At 48.3% G+C, this 16,841-nt stretch overlaps 1 protein-coding gene across 5 annotated transcripts in view; it reads left to right on the forward strand.

Moving 5' to 3' along the window:
* The window catches only part of LOC137426687 (ADP-ribosylation factor-binding protein GGA1), a 66,761-nt gene extending 50,167 nt beyond the window's left edge, over positions 1-16,594 (forward strand). For all 5 annotated transcript variants that reach the window (XM_078779122.1, XM_078779121.1, XM_078779123.1 and 2 more), the window contains 6 exons: positions 1,647-1,714; positions 1,949-2,367; positions 14,209-14,402; positions 14,555-14,724; positions 14,852-14,962; positions 15,394-16,594. In XM_078779122.1, the coding sequence (XP_078635248.1) occupies positions 1,647-1,714; positions 1,949-2,367; positions 14,209-14,402; positions 14,555-14,724; positions 14,852-14,962; positions 15,394-15,519 (1,088 nt within the window). In that variant the 3' untranslated portion in view covers positions 15,520-16,594. The remainder of the gene's footprint in view (positions 1-1,646; positions 1,715-1,948; positions 2,368-14,208; positions 14,403-14,554; positions 14,725-14,851; positions 14,963-15,393) is intronic.
* Positions 16,595-16,841: the final 247 nt, after the last annotated feature.

Here is a 16,841-nt window from a genome sequence, read left to right on the forward strand (position 1 = left end):
AAGGGGAAAGGTGACCCTCTGGACTGTGGCTCGTATCGAGCGATAAAGTTATTGGAGCATGGAATGAAGGCATTGGAAAGGGTGTTGGAGAGGAGGATAAGGAAGAAAGTGAAGATTGACGAAATGCAGTTTGGATTTATGCCAGGAAGAGGAACGACAAACGCGCTTTTTATTGTGAGGCAGTTGCAGGAGAAGTACATGTAGAAGAGGAAGAAGTTGTTTCTTGGGTTTGTTGATCTGGAGAAAGCATTTGATAGGGTTCCACGTGAAGTAGTGACATGGGCATTGAGGAAGGTAGGAGTGGAGGAATGGTTGATCAGAGTAGTGATGGCAATGTACAAAAGAGCACGCACAGCTGTAAGGACGAAGGACGGGAACAGTGGTGAGTTTGAGGTGAAGGTGGGAGTGCATCAGGGTCCGGTACTAAGTCCACTACTATTTGTAGCTGTGATGGAGGTGCTGGCTCGGAACGTAAAGGAGGGTTTACCGTGGGAGTTGTTGTCTGCAGATGATCTGGTGTTGATTGCAGAAAGTATGGATGGACTGAAGGAGAAGATGAACAAGTGGAAGGAATGTATGGAGACAAAAGGTCTGAAGGTGAATATCGGAAAAATGAAGGTCATCACCTGCAAGTGGTAAACTGGGAAACTGGGAAACTGGGAAAGCAAGTGGTAAAGCATGTGGTGAGGTGGAAAGAACTGGGAAGTGGCTGTGTGCTGTGTGCAGGAAGGGTGTCGGAGTGAATTCCATTCAATGTACAATGTGCGCTGAGTGGGTTCATCAAAAATGTCGTGGTTTGAGAGGGTCATTAACCAGTGTGGCAGCTACATTCAAATGTAAGGTGTGCACAGAGGGAGCTGCAGATAGAGGAAATGTTGAGTTGGATCTTGGAGACGGCCTGAAGCTGGAAGGTGTGAAAACATTTTGTTACCTTGGAGACATGCTGAATGGAGAAGGTGGATCAGACTCGGCAACGGTTGCTCGAGTGAGATGTGCATGGAAGAAGTTTCGGGATCTGAGTGGCGTGCTGACGAGGAGGGGAGTGTCGTTGAAGCTGAAGGGAAAGGTGTACGCTGCTTGTGTGAGAAGTGTTATGATTTATGGGAGGGAGACATGGGTGATGAATGTAGAGCAGCAACGAAGGCTGGAAAGGGTGGAAATGCGAATGGTTCGGTGGATGTGTGGAGTATCGTTGAGAGAGAGGAAGACAAATGATGAATTGCGAAAGATGATGGGAATAGAGCCTGTGATGGATGCTGTGAAGAGAAACAGTTTGAGATGGTTTGGTCATGTGTTGAGGAAGGATGAAAGTGACTGGTTGAGAAGAGTGATGGAAATGAAGGTAGAAGGAAGTAGAGGATGGGGAAGACCGAGAAAGACTTGGCTAAAGATGGTGGAAGAAGAAATGCGGGCAAGGGAGGGGTTAACCAGGGGAGATGCAGAAAATAGGGCAAAATGGAGAAGATTGTCATGGGGACAGCAAGGCTAACCCCCGCTATTGCAGGGAAAATGGCCTTAAAATGCCTGTTGTTGTTGTTGTTGCTTCTCGTTTCCAAAGCACATTTATTTGGGTTTCCAGGTTGTTATTTTTTTAAACTTGATTTGTTGATGTGCTAATTTGTCATCACCTCTTCTTGTCCACAAAGATTCTGGAGCAACCATTTCAAATGACGAGATCGAGGATGACAATGCCATTGTTTTGGATCCCGTGAAGGTACATCATTACAATTTTTGTTGTCGGCGAGTCTGTGAAGTTCGTGGGTCTGAGTGGTTCGTTTTGTGTCGTGAAAGTTTGAGCAGATTACTGGATGTTTTTTTTTTTTTTAATTGGCCTGCCTTAAGCATTATGCCTAACCCTCATTACTAAGTTTTATTGTAAATCTAAGTATTTTTGATAAATGTTCCTTCATACATTGTTTTAATCGTCATTTCTCCACCTCCTTTTTAGGCCTCAATCAAGACAAGCCAGCAGTTTGTACCTTTTCCCAAAGCAAATGACCAGGCATCGACCGCCGTCTCAGTTTTCATGACGCACTCCTTGCCCCTCTCCCCGCAATTCGGCGTCGCCCTGCTGAGCATGCCGGTCAGCACGACAACTACTTCTGGAAAGGATAGTTTGATATCCTCGACCTATTTGCAGAACCTGGCCATTTCCACGATGTGTCCAAATGCTTTCAGCACCAACACGTTTGGAAACTCGCAAGCGTCATCCTGCACCAGCAGTGTCTCAGTCGCAGTACCGTGGAGTGGGAGTTCTTCACTACCTGATAACTCGATGGGCAGCCTGAAAGCCTTGAACGAGCTGGACGAACTTGGAGTAGCCATGCTGCAACAGGCACTGCCCGCGGCCTCCCTGCAGGTTAAATGGTATTCACAACACACCGCTGCTCACGGACAGCCAATGGGATTCGATAATTAGCTTGTTTTTCAATATTCGGATTCATTTGGGATATAATTGCCTTTGGGAGCACTTGTTAACAGTCGCTGGGTTATTATGATTGTTTGATAATTTTAATTCAGAAAGTGACTTCACCTGCCATGGGTAAACTGGTACGTTGATTATTATGATTGCTTTATATATATATATATATATATATATATATATATATATATATATATATATATATATATATATATATATATATATATATATATATATATATTGTTGCGAATATGGCATTTGGCCTCCATATCCGCTTGTAAATATTCCCCTATTTCCCCAATACTCCCCAACTATCCCCAATCCCCCATTCCCTAGTCCTATTGCCTGTAAATAACACTCTGTAGAACCGACCTTCCCCTTTTTCCCCCATTAAATGTCGTGCCCAGGTCCACCGCATCTCACGTAGACAACTTTCGGACATCTTGCTAGTTATTCTTAGTCTATGTCAGTTAAGGACTCGTTTCCATTAATTCTGACTCTTCGTTGCACCAGAATGTGATTATATGGCACCAGTAGTGAGTTTAGGACCTTCCCTTACCTCCTCCCATCTTCTTCCCCAAACAACAACTACAACAACAACTACAACAACAACTACAACAACAACTACAACAACGGCGCGGCGCGGGGGGAGTGTGCGTCCTCACACCGGCTCGGTTAGCCGCCATGACCATGCGCTCCGACGGGGTTACCACGAAGGGGCTCCCTGTCAGCTCCTCGTCAAGGGCGGAGCCTGGTAACCCTCCCCGCACCCAATAAGAAGGGCGGACCGATTCCATCTGGGGCGGAGCTAACGAGCCGAGGGCGTGTCACTCCCCGCCGGATATACGCAGCGACTGACCGGATGTGACCAGAGATGCGCCCCCAGCTTGAGACGACAAGACGCCACCTCGAGCGCTGTGAAACCTCCCGCATCTCTGGACCGGACCGGGTCGATTCTGTCCCTGAGCCCAGGTGCACCTGGAGCCATCGATCCTGCCTTTCCTAGCCATCAATCCCCGTGTGAGTCAGCCTTTTGTCCCGTTTATCTGTCGTCTGTTGGGAATAATATAAGAGTGTGTCTAAGTGCTTATCTTACTATGCTGTCCCTCTTGTAGTTGTAATCTAACCTTCCGTAACAATATAACCTCCTCCGGAGGTCTTGAGAACTGAACCCTGGTGTCGTGTCATTTGAATCCCAGCTGTGTGTCTTTTCCTTCATTGACCTAGCGTAGCGCGATTAGTCAACGTTCGGGTATAATCGGGTAACTTGTGCAGACGTGGTCATACCAAACCGCTCGGTAAATAACATCTAAGGCACGTCTGTAACAATTGGTGTCGAGGAGTGGAATTCGGACCCGGGACTAAATTTATTAGGCCCAAATTTGTAGTAGAGTCGATTCGGAGCGCGTTTCCCGCGCGAAATTATAACGGCGAAATTTGAATTTGTTATACGGAAATAAAAACCCGAATTTTGAAAGTCGCGCTATGGCAGACCAAGACAGCTGGGGTCCGGTGGTGGAGAGTGAGGCAGGGTCGATCCAGGACCAAATTGAGGGACAAGAGGAGAGCGAGGCAGTGAGGGTAGCAGATTCGCAAAATAGCGTCGTCACGCACGAGGTAACGGGCGCGCGAAATGGCGCCTCGCACATAGCTACGGCGGCCGCACCCGCTGCACAAGTGGGAGGGATGGCCCAAATGCAGGCCCTCATGGAGCAATTTATGGCGCAAATGCAGGCGTCCCTCAACCTGCAGAAGGACGATATGAGGGCTAATAGTGAGCAAATGAGGGCTGATAGTGAGCGATTGGGTGAGCGATTGGAGGGCCAAATGGGGGTAATGGGGAACCGGATGGATGCTCAGAGTGAGCAATTGGGGGTAATGAGGGACGAAGCGAGGGGTACCAGTGAGAAGTTAGACAATAATTTTGAGGAGTTAGACAAGAAATTTGGGAAGTTAGACAATAATTTGGAGGAGTTAGACAAGAAATTTGGGAAGTTAGACAATAATTTTGAGGAGTTAGACAAGAAATTTGGGAGGTTAGACAATAATTTTGAGGGGTTAGACAACGGGATAAAAGAGGTGAGAAATGGGTTAACGGGGGTAGAAAACAGAATGGCCGCTCAAGAGAATCAAATGGAAGGGATGCAAAAAGGGTTAGAGGGGTTAGAAAACACCATGGAAGGCAAATTGAGGGACATGAGGGACCAAGCGGAAAGGGAAGTTAACCAAATGGGGCAGCAGATAGAGGGGGTCAGAATGGGGGTAGAAACCAAACTGGATGCTCACAGGGAGGAAATGGAGCAGATGAGGGTGGCATCTGGGCAGGAGATGCAAGTGATGGGAGAGGAGATCAGAGGAGGAGTGAGTGAGGAGGTCGGAGGAGTGCGCGAGGAGGTGAGGCACTGTAAGGAGCACATGGAGAAGGAGGTGAGAAAGGGGACTGTAAAGTTACAAGGGGGCATAGAGGACCTGACGCAGGAGGTGGAGCAGCTGACGGTGGGACAAACGGAGTTAGTGGAGCAGGTTCAAAGGAACACTGCGGTATTAGGAGGTTTAAAAGCGACACAAAACGACATAAAAAACGACTTGATAGCGACAAAGAGGGAATGTCAGATGGTACGTGAGGGACTGACAACGAGGTTGGACGAGGTGATGGAGGTAATGGAGACGAAGGACCGGCAGGTGAGGACGCACCTGGAAACGGTCAAGGTAGCCTTAGAGGATGAGCTTGAGGAGACGTACCGGGGAATAAAAGAGGTGAAGCACAAATTAGAAGAAGTGGAAGAAGGGATGAGCGAAATTAAGAAGCGACGGAGAGGGGATAAGAAAGAGATAAAAGAGGAGATAAAAGAATTGGTCCAAAGTCTGTGTTTGGATCGTGATGATGTGCTCATTAACCGGATGAGGGATTCGCAGGTGATGGAGGAGAAGCGAAGAGGAAGAGGACCCGGTGTAAGTGGTGACCAATATGGTCGTGCGTATGATGCGCCAGGGGATTTAAGAAGCTTGGGGGTCGAGATAGACCCGGGTGTTCGTGAGAGGCCGTTGGTGAAGTGTGCGACAGGTCTGGTGTGCGAAAGAGGAGGTGTGCGAGAAAGTCCGACTCTGGGGTGTGTGAGGAAAAAGTGCGTGCCAAGGAGTGAGGGTGCTGGCGAGAGTGAGTCGGTCGTAGCGTGTGTGCGAGGGAGCACATGGAAGCGCGGTGTGGTAAGTGTTACAGAGGGTGTGACGGGAGAGTGTGCGCGAGAAAGGTGTGTGACGGACGGGTGCATGAGGAAAGAGTGCGCTGTCAGAAGTAAGGAAGAGTGTCCACCTGTGGTGAGTGTTACAGAGGAGGTAACGGGAGAGTGTGCGCGAGAAAGGTGTGTGACGGACAAGTGCATGGGGAAAGAGTGCGCTGTCAAGAGTAAGGGTGAGTGCGCTGGCAAGAATGGAGGTGAGAGTAGTGAGAGTGACAAGGAGAGTGAGTTGGTTGTGACAGGTGAGCGAGGATGTACACCTGGGATGGAAGGATGCACACCTGGAATGGTAGAGCGTGAGTGGGAATGCACGCTGGAGTTGGTGGTGAGGCACATGGTTGGGTGTGCGAATGAGGGCACACCTGTGATTGTCACAGAGGAGGTGACCGAGGAGGGGGCGCGAAGCGGTGTATTGCTGAGGTGTGCGACCAACGAATGTGTGCCAAAGTGTTCGGTGGTCAGGTGTGTGACCAAGGCTGTGAGTGGAATGAGAGTACCGAGGTGTGTAAGGAAAGGTACGAGGAGCATGGGCACGGCTGGATGTGTGAGCAAGGAACGGGCTGCGGGGTGTAAGCATGCAGGTGAAGCATCGACGTTACACGGGTTAGAGGTTAGGTCGACTTTTAGCCGAATCGGGCCCTCGGTGCGTGCGGGGCCTCGCTTTGAACGGCCGCGTCCGTGCTCCACTAGGCGGAGCGGGCGGCCGGATAGGAAGGGTCGTCATGGCGACCACTTTTTGTTGAGGCATTCCGGCAGGTCGAGATCGGGACATTGGATGGCTCCACGCCGAGATGGTGCGTGGGATCTCAGCCCGGGTAAGCCCCCGTCCCTGCACCGAGTGCCGGACGCATCCAGCCGCTGGCACAGAACAACCCGCATCCATTGCTTGGCTTTACGAAGCCGGGCTTTGGACAGGGATTGGCGCACCGAGAGGTATTAGGGAGTAGACTGGGTGATGAGGTTAGTGTTTTGGACCCAAAATTGGAGAAAAACAAAATTTGATGATTGGCAAGGGATTGGCAGTAGTGATTGGCAGATGATGGGCAGTGATTGGCAAATTTTTGATTTATTGAAATTTGATGTGCAAAATTGGTAGTGAGAGACCCCCGATGTGGTGGGATGGCAAATCCACCATCCTTCCCATGTGGGGCAAATGCGCAATAGATGATGGGGTTGATGGCAGTGAAAACTAGCCCGGGTGGGTTAGGATATGGTGTGTAGGGATCTAGAGAAGATGACATTAGGTAACGTTAAGTTTAGTTAGTAACTGATACCTGTAGTGGGGACGCAGGTAGATTAGTATGGATGATAATGACGAGGGAGCGCAATAGTTTAAAGGGACGACTGGGAAGCGCAAGTTTCAGAAGGGAGTAGTTAGCTGAGATGATGCCGTGTGTGTGTGAGAATTGAACAGGTGTGATTGCACAGGTGTGCAACTGGACAGGTGTGTGGAGCAGTGTGTGAGTAGTGAGTGTTGTGGATCAGCGCGAATGCGCTTGGGGAGAGAAGGGTGCAGGTGGCACCAGGTGTGAGAGCACAGGTGTGCAAGTACAGGTGTGTGGAGAGAGTTGGAGTAAGTGGTACGGAGTGGTGTGCATGGTGCGAAGGTGTGGATGGGGGAAGAGTGGACCCCTTTCACGAGTACCCGGGGCGGGTAGTGTAAGTGTTAGGTAGAGGGTATAGGTAAATTGTGGTTGGAAATTGGCATTTGTGGTGCGGTTGCAGAATGGTGTTGTGAATGGGTGCATTAGTGTTGTGGAAATGGCTGGGCGTGTAGCCTGTTAGTGTGTGTAGTTGGTTGGGCACTCCACCACTGTGAGGATGTCGGCCAGGTGAGGCCGCAGGTGGGCTCTGGGAGCCGGTAGTTGTGAGTGGGTGCCTGAGGATCCCGGGTGTGGATCGGGCAGCCCAGTGCCAGAGAGGGCACCGAGTGGGGAGAGCGCCAGAGGGCCTTCCCCAGGTAGTTAGGTTAGGGTAAGGAGCAGGTAAGCTCGGAGGCAACTGCAGTGGTGGGGGTGTGCAGGTGGGTAGACCCGCTGGGAGAGGTACACGTCGCGGCCCAGAAATTGTGCGAGGGCACCGGGAGATGAATCGGGGGAGTGAGACCCCAAATTGAAAAGCACCACAGTTGGCCAATGGGAATTGGTTTTTAGAACCCATAGTGTAAGAGGGCCAATGGTTTGGCCGGAGAAAGACCCCGGGTAGTGTAAAGTTGTTAAAGTCATTTAGGAAATAGTTAGGATTGATGAACCTGTCGCACCATACGCAGCCACTCACCTGTGGTGATGATGATGACTCCACACCTGTGTTTTCTTTGTTCTGTGTGCAGGAAGCAAGGACTGCTGTTGGATTTGTGAGACGCATCACGACGTGGATGAGACATTGGGGTGATTCCATCTCTCCCTCCCTAGGAGGGACTGATGATGAATTGGTAATGGCAAATTTTGATGTTGAGTTGGAGATGGCAAATTTTGATGAGAGTTGGAAATAGCAAATTTGATTGGTTAGGAGGGAGAGAAGACGAATTTGGTTTATGGGAGGAACGGGGAAGACAGTAGGGACGTTTGTTGATTTGTAAAGTAGATGTTTATGGGTAGTGTTGTGTTTTGTGGATACAGTAATGGGTAAGGGAGGGGCCATGTAGGTTACCTGGTGGGGGGGGGGGGGGGCGTACGGTAGGAACGTACCTGTCTCACCTGGTTCCCATGTGCCCCCAGTGTGCATTACCTTGCATTGCGTGCACTTTTGCGCCCTTACCACCTTACTCACTTGTCTGCTTCTTTTGTCTCCCACCTCCGAGGATCTGGCTTTGGGGCAGAGAGAGAGAGGAGAGAGAGGTGCTGGCTCCGCAGTTGTGGGCCTGCACTTTCGCTGCTTGCTGCTTGGATCGATACACCATATGGACCGCAATGTTTGTGGCCACCCACAATGGACCGCAGTTCTTTTGCGGCCAAGCACCACCCATGGATGGACCTATGGGTCAACGTGGCACCTATGCCATACAAGGTGAACCACTAACAGTTGGCCCTCTGACGGCCACAATAAAGAAATGGACGCGGTTGGCGCCTTTCTTTATTTTTCTAAGGAAGTAAGAAGGCCAAGTGCACCACACGAAGGCAAGACCAGCGGCAGAACATCGGCCGGCTGCGACACCACACAATGATCACTAAACACTTTATTGGTGCACCGGATGGTGCTGACTGTGTGATGGGGTGGTGCTTTTCGTGCTGGAAGGGGTGCTCTGCACATTATTAAAGGCCGTAGGCCACAGAGCACTCGTGGGTTGGTGTATCGATGCTGGCATGCGTGCTCTCTCTATGCATAACATCTGCATGTGTTCCTCCAAAAACAGGTCCTGGATCGTAGTGTAAATATCAGCGTAGTCTTGTAAATAATGCTCCCTACCGGCTGTATGTTTAGTTTGCGAATTCTTTCCGGATTCGGTTATCCTGTGGGTGTGTTTCTGTGAGGAGAAGGGTGCAACGTCGCAGGGGGACATATTTACTCATTTGTGAATATCTGTAAAACTGTCGCACTCAGGGTAGAGTTAATAGTAGAGGGAACTACATCTGCGTGCCACACTAAAGTAGGTAAAAATTTATCGGGTCGGGACGCCCCGAGGGTAGAGAAGGGTGCAATGTTGCGAATATAGCATTTGGCCTCCATATCCGCTTGTAAATATTCCCCTATTTCCCCAATACTCCCCAACTATCCCCAATCCCCCATTCCCTAGTCCCATTGCCTGTAAATAACACTCTGTAGAACCGACCTTCCCCTTTTTCCCCCATTAAATGTCGTGCCCAGGTCCACCGCATCTCACGTAGACAACTTTCGGACATCTTGCTAGTTATTCTTAGTCTATGTCAGTTAAGGACTCGTTTCCATTAATTCTGACTCTTCGTTGCACCAGAATGTGATTATATGGCACCAGTAGTGAGTTTAGGACCTTCCCTTACCTCCTCCCATCTTCTTCCCCAAACAACAACTACAACAACAACTACAACAACAACTACAACAACAACTACAACAACGGCGCGGCGCGGGGGGAGTGTGCGTCCTCACACCGGCTCGGTTAGCCGCCATGACCATGCGCTCCGACGGGGTTACCACGAAGGGGCTCCCTGTCAGCTCCTCGTCAAGGGCGGAGCCTGGTAACCCTCCCCGCACCCAATAAGAAGGGCGGACCGATTCCATCTGGGGCGGAGCTAACGAGCCGAGGGCGTGTCACTCCCCGCCGGATATACGCAGCGACTGACCGGATGTGACCAGAGATGCGCCCCCAGCTTGAGACGACAAGACGCCACCTCGAGCGCTGTGAAACCTCCCGCATCTCTGGACCGGACCGGGTCGATTCTGTCCCTGAGCCCAGGTGCACCTGGAGCCATCGATCCTGCCTTTCCTAGCCATCAATCCCCGTGTGAGTCAGCCTTTTGTCCCGTTTATCTGTCGTCTGTTGGGAATAATATAAGAGTGTGTCTAAGTGCTTATCTTACTATGCTGTCCCTCTTGTAGTTGTAATCTAACCTTCCGTAACAATATAACCTCCTCCGGAGGTCTTGAGAACTGAACCCTGGTGTCGTGTCATTTGAATCCCAGCTGTGTGTCTTTTCCTTCATTGACCTAGCGTAGCGCGATTAGTCAACGTTCGGGTATAATCGGGTAACTTGTGCAGACGTGGTCATACCAAACCGCTCGGTAAATAACATCTAAGGCACGTCTGTAACAATATATATGTATACGTGTATATATATATATATATATATATATATATTACCAGCCGTGCGATCCGTCCCGGTTCCGAGGATCATATAAGAAAAACGACCGCAACTGCCAGCTAAGTCATGTGTAAGTCAGCGCATTCACTGGCAGTCCCAAGCCCAGATTAAAGGAGAGTTGGCATCAGAAAAGGCATCTGGCTGTAAAATCTATTTGCTGAAACCTATGGAATGCAGATCCTGAGGATGATGAGATAAAGAAGAGATGGAAATCATACTTTGAGAAACTGCTAAATGAGGAAAATCCAATAATTCAGGGAGTAGAACCAGTTGCAAACCAATGGATAACAAGAACCATCCAGAAGGAGGAGGTAGGGTGAGCATTAGCGAGAATGAAAAATGGTAAGACAGTTCGGCCAGATGTTATACCTGTTGAAGTGTGGAAGGTGTTGGGTGAAGAGGGAAGAGGGACTTCTTGCTACAGCTTTGTAGCTGTAGCAAGACAGCAAGACAGCTGTAGCAAAATCACAGACTGGGCAAACAAGTGGAACATGTCTTTCAATCCTGACAAATCTCACACTCTTACGATGTCTCTCCGAAAAGACCGACTGGACAACCCTCCCATCCACTTTCTGAATAATCCTCTCCAAGAAGTTCTGTCACTCAAGCTTTTGGGTCTCACTATCTGCCATGATCTTTCCTGGGAAAACCACATTTCAAATCTGGCCTCCAAAGCCAGTCGCCGACTGGGCATCCTCCGTCGTGCGAAGTCCTTCCTTGGCACACCTGAGCTCCTCACCACATACAAGGCTTTCATCCGCAGCTCAATGGAATACTGCTCTCCCCTCTGGGCTGGTGCTCCTGCCTTACACCTAGCTCGTCTTCACGCTGTTGAAACCAAAGCATTCAGAATCATTGGAATCTCCCGCGATGAAGCTAACTCCAAGGGCCTCTCACTCACTCACCGCAGGCAGGTTGGTGGTCTTTCCATCTTCTACCGACTCCTCTCTGGCCTTGCCCCCCCAGCTCTCTCTGGGCTCTGTCCCGCAAATATTCCTACAGGTCGCACAAGATCTGCCTGCAACCCTCTTATGGTCAAACTGCCAAAATCAAGACTCTCTGCTCACCTTCACTCCTTCATTCCTCTTTTCTCCTGCCTCTGGAACAAACTCCCTCACTCTCTTCAATCCCACTCCACCCTCCAGGTCTTTAAAACAGCTGTTCACCACCATCTCTTATCTTCCCCCATCCAAAACCTTGATCTTTTCTACCCCCGCTAATTTCACCCCAATTCCACTTTTTTGAAATACCAACTTCTGTCCTGGAAGTCCTTGGTGTCCTTGTGTTTTATACTTCTCCCTCCACCCCCACCCCCCCCCCCCCCCCGCTTCCCATGCCTCCTCCCCCCAAGCCCTCTCCCTTCCACACATCTCCCTGCTCTCAAATGTTGTGTTTGTGTGCTTCCCCTTCTCTCCCCATCTTGTTTTCCGCTCCCTCTTTTTGTGTGTTTTGTTTGTCTGGTTGATTTGTTTGTGAAGTAAATGTTAGCTCTTTCACGAGCATACAAAAGATCAACCAGATTCAGTATACAAAAAAAAAAAAAAAAAAAAAAAAAAAGCTGTTCTGGAACATTTATGAAGAATAAGAAATGCTGAATCAGTGGAGAGAAAGCATATTGGGCCCGATTTACAAGCAGAAAGGAGATGTGCATGTGTGCACCAACGACAGAGGCACGAAACTGATGTTTCACACAATGAAGACCTGGGAAAGAATTGTTGAGAAAAGATTGATGGAGGAAGCGATGGTCAGAGAAGAGCAATTTGCATTTATGCCAGGCAGGATCACTTTGGACACGATTTTTGCCCTTGGACAGATGGTGACAAAGTGTAGAGAAGGACAGAAGGATCTAGATTTGGTGTTTATTGATGTGAAAAAGGCCTATGATAGAGTGCCGTGACAAGAGTTGTGGATCTGTTTGAAATAGAGATCCGTGCCAGAGTGAAGCTGATCTAGGATATGTACAACGGGTGCTCTGCACGAGTGAGGAGCAGTGCTAGAGTGATGGATAGTTTCAGGGTCGAAGTCGGTGTTCATCAAGGCTCTGCACTGAGCCCATTTCTGTTTGTTGTTATGATGGATGCTTTGACAACACAGACACCATGGAGCATGCTGTTTGCAGTTGACAGTATCATTTGCAGAAAGTAAGGGAAAGGTAAAATTGAAATTGGAACATCGGGGCTTGAGGATTAGTTGGTCAAATAATAGAATACATGAGATGTACTGTGAGCAGTGAAGAGGTAGAGGGAAACGGAGTGGTCATGCAAGGGGAAAAGATCAAGGGGATGCAGAAGTTTAAGAACCCGGCGTCATTAATGCAGCAGGATGGTGAGTTAGATGGGGAGAGATGAGCATCAGGATACAGGTAGGATGGAGTAACTGGAAGGTTTCAGGAGTGCTTTGTGATAGAAAGGTGCCGAAGAGACTGAAGGGAAAGGTGTGCAGAACGGTAGTGAAGCCAGTGCTGTTGTACGTGAAGACCTGGCCGATGATAGGAAGGTTGGAGCAAAGATTGTATGTGGCTGAGATGAGGATGCCGAGATGGTTGTGTGGTGTAATGCAAGAAGACCTTGTGAGGAGCGAATACATCAAAGGAACTGTGAATGTGATTGAAGCATCCAAGAAGTACAGTGAAGTAGATTGAGATGGTATTGCTTGTGATGAGAAGGAATGAGGAGTATGTGGGTCGAATGATGATGATAATTATACCACATGGAAAGAGACAGAAGACCAAAGAGCAGATGTAGTGATTGTGTGCAAGCGGACATGAAGGATAAAGGTTGGATAAGGAATAATGGGTTCACGATCGACCCGAATGGTGGAGCAGGATTCGTGTCGGTGACCCCACTTGAAGTGGGATCATCATGCTGAAGAAGAAGAAGCATTTATACCTGAAGTAACTCCAGATATCTAATTATTTATTTCCTTTCTCAAGCGTAGTCTGTACCACTAGATCCTGTTGACATCTTGTGGATCATTCAGAGAAATGCAATTCATTCGGTGCAAGATTTGTTCACATGACTATTGACTAATTCCCATATAACAGTATTTTACAAAGGATAGCATTCAACACTAGAGACATCATCGAACACCTTACCCCACACAGTCTTGAGAAACAAGGATGTGGGCAGGTTCTGCGGTGACAAATTTGATTGGTCGAGATGACGTAAAACGATAATGTCCTTAAACACAGTACGTTTCCTGTTTGGAATGATTTTCAGTTTTGTTTAATTGTTTGATAGTTAAGTTTAATAGTTAAAAGTAAATTAAATTAATTAAGTAAATTAATTTAATAGTTAAGTTTAATTTAATTTAATACCACAGGCAGGCAGAGCAAAAAAAATTAGTTATCTCACTTCTCTCTACGCATGTGCGATCGGGACCAATTCAAAGCCAAAGTACTGCTACACTACAGGTTTGTGGTCTGATTCATGCTCAAAATGTAACATTCCATTGAAATTGAGTTCCTTCTCCATCATAAACTGACGTTTGAGGACAGGACAGGCAGACAAATGGAACCAATTGCTTAACCCCACTTATCGCTTCGCACGTGTGTGGTAAAAATCCATGAACCATTGCAGCGAGAGTGCTACGGCCATCTCTCAGTGCCGGTCTATTTATCCAAACACAAACACTTATTTAATACATGGTCCTGAATCAGTACAAACAACTACCTGTATCGATTGTCAGGTGGAACTGCAGAGCTTCGACGGGCACGTGAGAACACCAATGTGTGCTTATCTCGTTTTGCTCACTTTTCATGCTCCCCTGTCAGGCCTTCGCCACAGGCCAAGCGTACCTTGCGTGACCTGCAGAAACAGACTACTGCACCGGTGACACTTTCCCCACTGGTCGTTTCTCCTCATGGATCTCCTACTGCCACTTCCTGCAGCCCACCAACTACGGGAGGTCTTCCCCATGAGGGCCCCCTGCTCAATGTGACGGTGCCACTGGAGACTATTCAACCAAGTAAGTGCCAGCTGAGTTAAGGATCAACCAGGCTCGTCTGCTTTGTGTATGTGATCCGCTAGTGAAGCAATTTGAGTTTTGGCCGCATTGTTTATTGGATGTTTATAGTCTCACTTCAAGGAAAAACGATCTCTCTTCTTACCTGACTCCAGGCAGCATTCCCCCAATGACGGTCTATGACAAAGGCGGCGTGCGGGTCCTGATGCATTTCGCTCGGGACTGTCCACCCGGTCGACCCGACGTCCTAGTGGTTGTCGTGTCCACTATGAGCGCCGCTCCGTGGCCACTGTCTCAGCTCAGCTTTCAGGCTGCTGTGCCAAAGGTAAGTGCTTCTGTCGGATGTCATTTTGTAATGTCTTCTGAGAAACCGTTTTGTTTTTAACGCTGAATTGGACGCGTTTATTAACCTGACTTTGGCTCGTAAAGTGTTTGAAACCCTTGTCCTGCAGTCCATGCGCGTGAAACTTCAGGCTCCTTCTGGCACTGACCTCCCGGCTTACAACCCGGTGTCTTCCCCTGCTGCTGTAACTCAGATCATGCTGCTGGTAAATCCACACAAGGTACGGGTGATGCAAATGGTTAAACCACATTTATCAACTTCAAGGTTGTATTGGTTCTCGTGATTGGGGAACTCACCTCCGAGTTGTCTTGTCCTGGTGTGATTCCCAATGTAAGGATTCCTGTCGTTGCTTTCTTCCTATATATGAGCATGTGTGCCTGCTTACCTTTCAAAAAGAAGTTGCCGTTTGTGTTCCAGTGACCTTGAGTTTTTACATTTTGGCATGGAGCTTTTACATTAATTTGTTTTTTCCTCTCCACTCGGAGAGGAGTCGTGCATCGCCAGATGGCGCTCATCAAGGAAGACATTGGGAATGGGCACCAATAATGCCATGTGGCAGTGATGGGTCACTCACTTCTTTGTTGCCATAACTTGTCTATCAATTTATTAATTGCTGTTTTTTTATTTACTTTCCCAAATCTTTATCTCCAGGAAAAGGTGCGGCTCCGCTACAAGCTCTTCTACCGTCTCGGTACCGAAGACGTTGTCGAAATGGGGGAGGTGAACTCTTTTCCTCCACCCGAGAGCTGGGGGAACTTGAAGCACAGGGAGTTTTGACATCTCTTCTCGGATTTTGGGCCCGGCCACACTAGCTAGGAGACGGTCTTGTAGCTTGGCATGGCTTTGTCAAAGACTGATGCATTTCCTTGAATGTGTACAAACAGGCTGAGAGCACCAGGAATCGCCCGTTTTAACGCGGTCCGAATGCCTTGCGTGACACGTAGCCCATCGTCGTTTCGTTAGGATCTCGTTTTGTTCACGCTTTGCGAGACTTGGTTGTTCCCTGATGGAAGTTTCTCGAGGGTGGATTGTCCAGGTCTGTCCGTGTTTTGTCGACGATGGAATGTATTTTTTTTTCCTGGATCCAAATGTTTCGAAGTGTTTTGTATCAAAGGATCGTTCTGAAAAGTATTACACTGGGAGTAAAACCTGGCTTGGATGTTTTCACGAGCACACGCCATTGAAGTGAATAAATCCTTTTTATTACCTGTACTGGGAGAAGCTGTTCATCTCGTAATGTAAATATTTGTGTGTTTTGTCCTCCCTGTGACCAAAATGGACAAGCTGAAGGATTATTTATGGGGCCAAAGGAGAGTGAAGAGCTATGCTTGAAAATGGTTCCTTTTTATTTATTTATTTTCTTTTTAACGTTTTGGTGACCTTTGACCAGTGTGTGTGCCGATTATAGAACGTAGGCCATGCTGATCGAGCTTAAGCACTCTACGGTACGCCGCCCGGGCTCGCCGCGCTCCCTTTTTGGGTTCGTGCCCCGTATCCATTGCAATTGCATGTGTGTTGATAACCCGTGAACATGGACGCCACGCACACGTTTATACACTCGGTGTGTATGTTCCACTGAGTGGCTGCTAAAGCACAGACAAAGCAGTGTTCCAAGACGAGGAACTCGTCCAAGTGATGGTACTCGGCGGGTACTCGATTTGGCACGCTGGTTTGGTTTGTTGTGCGCAACGTTTCTGCTGGACGGATTACCGGTAATAAATTTATTTGCCCTTATTTAACCTTTTATCATGCAACATTGTGCCGCAGAACAAGTAACTTTAGTATGGAATGGCAGTTGATAAAGTACTTTGTGATATTCTCGCCTCAATAAAAATCATTTCCTACAATGAAACGTTTTGTCATGGGATTGAGTCTTGGTTTGTATTTTATTTTGGTGCATGGGGCAGGAAGGGTTATAAAATATGCCTTTTCCATGTACTGTATTAACTTTTTTGCCTTTTCCCCAATTAACGGGTGGTGGGAGTGGGTTATACGGGTGGTGGGAGGGGAATAGTTAGACCACAGTGGTGAAGTAATAAAATATGAGGTGGTAAACCTAAACTATACGAAAGTCAGTTGAGGCTGTGAAGCAACCAAAT

This window comes from Myxine glutinosa, chromosome 5 (genome assembly GCF_964187855.1).
Source record: "Myxine glutinosa chromosome 5, kmMyxGlut1.1, whole genome shotgun sequence".
NCBI classification, from domain to species: domain Eukaryota; kingdom Metazoa; phylum Chordata; class Myxini; order Myxiniformes; family Myxinidae; genus Myxine; species Myxine glutinosa.